The sequence below is a fragment of the Durio zibethinus genome, unplaced genomic scaffold, assembly GCF_047325235.1.
Source record: "Durio zibethinus cultivar Kanyao isolate XHJ-2024 unplaced genomic scaffold, ASM4732523v1 HiC_scaffold_147, whole genome shotgun sequence".
Lineage (NCBI taxonomy): Eukaryota > Viridiplantae > Streptophyta > Magnoliopsida > Malvales > Malvaceae > Durio > Durio zibethinus.
Genome location: NW_028322770.1, coordinates 14,061 through 20,749, shown reverse-complemented (window position 1 = coordinate 20,749; position 6,689 = coordinate 14,061). Strand labels below are relative to the sequence as shown.

Genomic DNA, 6,689 nt, shown 5'->3' with positions numbered 1-6,689 from the left:
TATTTTCAATTCGGATGGGATGCTGATTCTTTCGATGAAAAAATAATCAAAAATATCAAAGCATATTCTTTCATTCTTGGCCTGATAAATATGAATGAAACTTTTCTATACTCTGTTAGAAGAGGAGGAACGAATCTGGATATTTTGATGGATTCGGCGGATAAGTTACTTTTAACTTATCAATACCTACTCAAAAAAGGAGTATTGATTATCGAACCAATTCGCCGGTATGTAGAAATTGATGGACAATTTATTCTATATCAAACTATAAGTATTTCATTGGTTCATAAAAATAAACATGAAATTAATCAAAGACGCAAAAAAAAAAAAAGACGCAAAAAAAAAAACTATATTGAAAAAAATAATTTTGATGAATCCATTGCAAGACATCAAAAAATGACTGAAAATAAAGACAAAAATCATTATGATTTGTTTATTCCTGAAAATATTTTATCCCCTAACCACCGGAGAGAATTGCGAATTCGAATTTCTTTCAATTCAAGGGATAAAAATGGTATGCATAGAAATCCAGTATTTTTAAATAATGTAAAAAACTGTGGTCAAGTTTTGAATAAAAACAAACATCTTGATAGTGATAAAAAGAAACTAATTAAATTAAAGTTCTTTCTTTGGCCCAATTATCGATTAGAAGATTTAGCTTGTATGAATCGCTATTGGTTTAATAGTAATAATGGCAGTCGTTTCAGTATGGTAAGGATACATATGTATCCGCGTTTGAAAATTCGTCAATGGTACATTTTTCCATATATTATGATTGAAAACCGGATTGATTAATTTTATTTGAAAAAATTATAAAGTTCATAACGAACTTAAAATCATTGTGCATATTAAAATGAATGGTATTATTATTATTACTGATCAGTAAAATTCACATTCAAAAAAAGGGGGAGAGAAATTTTTGTTTTATGGTAAAAAATTCATTCATCTCAGTTATTTTTCAAGAAAAAAAAGAAGAAAACAAGGGGTCCGTTGAATTTCAAATAGTCAGTTTCACCAATAAGATACGAAGACTTACTTCACATTTGGAATTGCACAAAAAAGACTATTTATCTCAGAGAGGTCTACGTAAAATTCTAGGAAAACGTCAACGGCTTCTGTCTTATTTATCAAAGAAAAATAACATACGTTATAAAGAATTAATTAGTGAGTTGGATATTCGGGAATCAAAAAATCGTTAATTTGATTGAATTAGTCGATTTATTATATTTTTCATTTTGATGTACTTCTTTTCGTTTTCAACAATTCATGTAAGAATGAATCGAGGAAAAACTTATGAATCTATCAGCTACAGAAAAAGACCTTATGATAGTCAATATGGGACCTCACCACCCATCAATGCACGGTGTTCTTCGTCTCATCGTTACTCTAGATGGTGAAGATGTTGTTGACTGTGAACCAATATTAGGTTATTTACACAGAGGAATGGAAAAAATTGCGGAAAACCGAACAATTATACAATATTTGCCTTATGTAACACGTTGGGATTATTTAGCCACTATGTTCACGGAAGCAATAACCGTAAATGGACCAGAACAATTGGGCAATATTCAAGTCCCTAAAAGAGCCAGCTATATCAGAGTAATTATGTTGGAGTTGAGTCGTATAGCTTCTCATCTATTATGGCTTGGACCTTTTATGGCCGATATTGGTGCACAGACCCCCTTTTTCTATATTTTCAGAGAAAGAGAATTAGTATATGATCTATTCGAAGCTGCCACCGGTATGAGAATGATGCATAATTATTTTCGTATCGGAGGAGTAGCGGCCGATCTACCCTATGGCTGGATAGATAAATGTTTGGATTTCTGTGATTATTTTTTAACAGGAATTGTTGAATATCAAAAACTTATTACGCGAAATCCTATTTTTTTAGAACGAGTTGAAGGGGTAGGGGTTATTGGTGGAGAAGAAGCAATAAATTGGGGTCTATCCGGCCCAATGCTACGAGCCTCTGGAATCAAATGGGATCTTCGTAAAGTTGATCATTATGAGTGTTACGACGAATTTGATTGGGAAATCCAGTGGCAAAAAGAAGGAGATTCATTAGCTCGTTATTTAGTCCGAATCAGTGAAATGACGGAATCCATAAAAATAATTCAACAGGCCCTGGAAGGAATTCCGGGGGGTCCCTATGAGAATTTAGAAATCCGATGTTTTGATCGAGAAAGGGATCCAGAATGGAATGATTTTGAATATCGATTCATTAGTAAAAAACCTTCTCCTACATTTGAATTACCGAGACAAGAACTTTATGCGAGAATGGAAGCCCCAAAGGGAGAATTAGGAATTTTTCTGATAGGAGATCAAAGTGGTTTTCCTTGGAGATGGAAAATTCGCCCGCCGGGTTTTATCAATTTGCAAATTCTTCCTCAGTTAGTTAAAAGAATGAAATTGGCTGATATTATGACGATACTAGGTAGCATAGATATCATTATGGGAGAAGTTGATCGTTGAAATGATAATTTATACAACAGAAGTAGAAGATATCAATTCCTTTTACAGATTGGAATCCTTAAAAGAGGTCTATGGGATCATATGGATGTTTGTCCCTATTTTGACTCTTGTATTGGGAATCACAATAGGTGTACTAGTAATTGTATGGTTAGAAAGAGAAATATCTGCAGGAATACAACAACGTATTGGGCCTGAATACGCCGGCCCTTTGGGAATTCTTCAAGCTCTAGCAGATGGAACAAAACTGCTTTTCAAAGAGAATATTCTTCCATCTAGAGGAAATACTCGTTTATTCCGTATTGGACCGTCTATAGCAGTCATATCCATTTTACTAAGTTTTTCAGTAATTCCTTTTAGCTCTCGCCTTATTTTAGCCGATCTCAATATCGGTATTTTTTTATGGATTGCCATTTCAAGTATTGCTCCTGTTGGACTTCTTATGTCAGGATACGGATCAAATAATAAATATTCCTTTTTAGGTGGTCTGCGAGCTGCTGCTCAATCGATTAGTTATGAAATACCATTAACTCTATGTGTTTTATCAATATCTCTACGTGCGATTCGTTGAAATATAAACTTTTCTTTTCCCTATTCCTTTCGTTCTATAAAATAAGCTGAATGGATTGAATAGATATCTTCGTTATTTTATTATCCTTCAGGTTGATAAACTAAATTAGATAGTTATATATGAGTGAAAGAAAGCAGCTTATAAATTCGCAGTAAATTAAACAAAAAAAAATTTAATCTCATTTCCTATGTACAAGAGTTAAGTGGAAGAAAACATAAGTGGAAGAAGTCTTTACCCCAAGACGGGTTGATTAGTCAATCTAGCTTGAAGCGGGCTCAAAAGATCAACCGTATAGAGTTTTGGCTATCCTTTGTATAGATTCCCATACATGTATTGCCAAACCAAACGGGGGATTGAACAAAAAAATGAGTGGATGGTTAGGAACACCAAAATACACAAAGGATTAGTAATGGAGATTATGTAAATTATATAAAAAGGATATTTCTGGATAACATAAAAAGAATACTAATTGGGGCTTTAAATTAGTAGAAATGAGTAGGCAGTACTACCCACGATTCCGGTCCAGAGTATGCTCCTATCCACCGATTAAAGTAATGACTATCAGGAACGAAATAATCCTTTACTATTTTTTAGTTTAAGCCCCCATTCGTAATTTTCTCAGATCAGAAAGAAGAATAGGAACGAAAAAGAAAGAATAAAAAATAAATATTTTTTTTTTTTTTATTCTTTCTTTCATATATATAGAGAGATATAATCTGTGTCATGATTTATGAGCTAATGTAATATTTAATTTTTTTCGTAATCGAAAACAATGGGTTGAAATATCTATTGATATTTCTACAAGAAGTATTTTATTGAAGGCTTAAGTTATTACTCAACAAATAAAAATTGAAATTAGTAACGGGCGAGATCAATTCAGAAGCACTTTTTTTATTCTTCATAATATAGCAGACAGAATTCCATTGGTATAATTTTGGACCTTCCAATCCATTTTTTCTCTATCTATTCTACAACCATACGAAGAGAAATAATACTGATTCGGTCCTTAAATTTATTTGTGACCCACGAGGAGCCGTATGAGTTGAAAACCTCATGTACGGTTTTGGACTAGCGATGGGAACAGTGATGTTATCATCGACTATATATTATCTAACAGCTCAAGTACAGTTGATATAGTTGAGGCGCAATCAAAATATGGGGTTTGGGGATGGAATTTGTGGCGTCAGCCAATAGGGTTTATCGTTTTTCTAATTTCTTCTCTAGCAGAATGTGAGAGATTACCTTTTGATTTACCAGAAGCCGAGGAAGAATTAGTAGCAGGGTATCAAACCGAATATTCGGGTATCAAATTTGGTTTATTTTATGTTGCTTCCTATCTAAATCTATTACTTTCTTCCTTATTTGTAACAGTTCTTTACTTGGGGGGTTGGAATATTTCCATTCCGTACGTATTCGTCCCTGAGCTATTTGAAATAAATAAAATGAATGGAATCTTTGGAACGACAATTGGTATCTTTATTACATTAGCTAAAACTTATTTGTTTTTGTTTATTTCTATCGCAACAAGATGGACTTTACCTAGGTTAAGAATGGACCAATTATTAAATCTTGGATGGAAATTTCTTTTACCCATTTCTCTCGGTAATCTATTATTAACAACTTCTTTCCAACTTCTTTCACTGTAAAGAAAAAAAGAATACGAGATTCATGACTTGGTTCAAACAAGAGAAAGAAACAAACATAAAATTATTCATAGATATTCACGATATGTTCCCTATGGTAACTGGGTTCATGAATTATGGCCACCAAACAGTCCGAGCAGCAAGGTACATTGGTCAAGGTTTCATGATTACCTTATCCCACGCAAATCGTTTACCTGTAACTATTCAATACCCTTATGAAAAATTAATCGCATCAGAGCGTTTCCGTGGGCGAATCCATTTTGAATTTGATAAATGCATTGCTTGTGAAGTATGTGTTCGTGTATGCCCTATAGATCTGCCTGTTGTTGATTGGAAATTTGAAACGGATATTAGAAAAAAACGATTGCTTAATTACAGTATTGATTTCGGAATTTGTATATTTTGTGGTAACTGCGTTGAGTATTGTCCAACAAATTGTTTATCAATGACTGAAGAATATGAACTTTCTACTTACGACCGTCACGAATTGAATTATAATCAAATTGCTTTGGGCCGTTTACCAATGTCAGTAATTGACGATTATACAATTCGAACAATTTTGAATTCGCCTCAAAGAAAAACTGAGTAAGTAAACCTCCTATTCTATTAAAGAGAAATTTCCAATTCTTTTAAGGTTCCGTTTTGGTTTAAGTTAAAAGAATATTTGGTTTGACTTAAAAGAATGAGGCCTTTACTCTTTGTTTGGTCAATAAATAAAAATTCAATTACAAATTAACTGGTTGATAAGAATTTCGAATTCATTTTTCTTGAAAATCTATTAATATATTCGTAATTATTTCGAAATATATAGTTTCAAAAAACAAAATACCCTTTCGAACCGAACAAAAAAAAAGAATTAAAAACGAAACAATAATTGTACTTAGATCAATTCACACCTAATAGATTAGGATTTTATTCAATTAGGAACGTATCATAAAAAAAAAATTCCTGGTCGGGTCAATAAGATCATGAAAAGCATTTCGATTTATTTATCTCTTATTTTACATATAATGGATTTGCCTGGACCAATACACGATTTTCTTTTAGTTTTTCTGGGATCGGGTCTTATATTAGGGGGCCTGGGAGTGGTATTACTTACCAATCCAATTTTTTCTGCCTTTTCATTGGGATTGGTTCTTGTTTGTATATCCTTATTCTATATTCTCTCAAATTCTCATTTTGTAGCTGCTGCCCAGCTTCTTATTTATGTGGGAGCCATAAATGTTTTAATCCTATTTGCTGTGATGTTCATGAATGGTTCAGAATATTATAAAAATTTTAATCTGTGGACCATTGGGAATGGCCTTACTTCGTTGATTTGTACAAGTATTCTTGTTTCGCTAATTACTACTATATTAGATACATCATGGTACGGGATTATTTGGACTACAAGATCAAACCAAATTATAGAACAAGATTTGATAAGTAATAGTCAACAAATTGGAATTCATTTAGCAACAGATTTTTTTCTTCCATTTGAATTCATTTCACTAATTCTTTTAGTTGCTTTGATAGGTGCAATTGCTGTGGCTCGTCAGTAATAAATCTTTCTAACTAGGAATAGCAAGCAATCCAAATTAAACTTTTTTCTGTCTTATCGCATCTATTTTCCTTGAATTCTTGTTCGTGTATAAAATATAAAATAGAAATTCGTTTATTCGAGATATTTCCAATATATTCTTTTTGTTATATTCTATTCTAGTCAATCAAATCCGTTGAATTATTGTTCATATTAAAATGAATCGAAATTGATAAGGAGTTGGTCAATGATGCTCGAACATATACTTGTTTTGAGTGCCTATTTATTTTCTATCGGTATTTATGGATTGATCACGAGTCGAAATATGGTTCGGGCCCTTATGTGTCTTGAACTTATACTGAATGCGGTTAATATAAATTTTGTAACATTTTCTGATTTTTTTGATAGTCGGCAATTAAAAGGAAATATTTTATCAATTTTTGTTATAGCTATTGCAGCCGCTGAAGCAGCTATTGGATCAGCT

At 32.4% G+C, this 6,689-nt stretch overlaps 1 protein-coding gene across 1 annotated transcript; it reads left to right on the top strand.

The window, feature by feature from the left end:
• Window positions 1-877: 877 nt before the first annotated feature.
• On the top strand, window positions 878-5,527 carry LOC149509568 (NAD(P)H-quinone oxidoreductase subunit H, chloroplastic). Its single transcript, XM_089757694.1, has 2 exons — window positions 878-3,029; window positions 4,151-5,527. Exon 1 carries the CDS (start codon window positions 1,294-1,296, stop codon window positions 2,473-2,475), a length of 1,182 nt encoding a protein of 393 aa, XP_089613820.1. The 5' UTR covers window positions 878-1,293; the 3' UTR covers window positions 2,476-3,029; window positions 4,151-5,527.
• Window positions 5,528-6,689: the final 1,162 nt, after the last annotated feature.

Bases quoted from the DNA above. Each gene is read 5' to 3' on its own strand.
- LOC149509568 (XM_089757694.1), top strand. From the start codon at position 1,294: ATGAATCTATCAGCTACAGAAAAAGACCTTATGATAGTCAATATGGGA.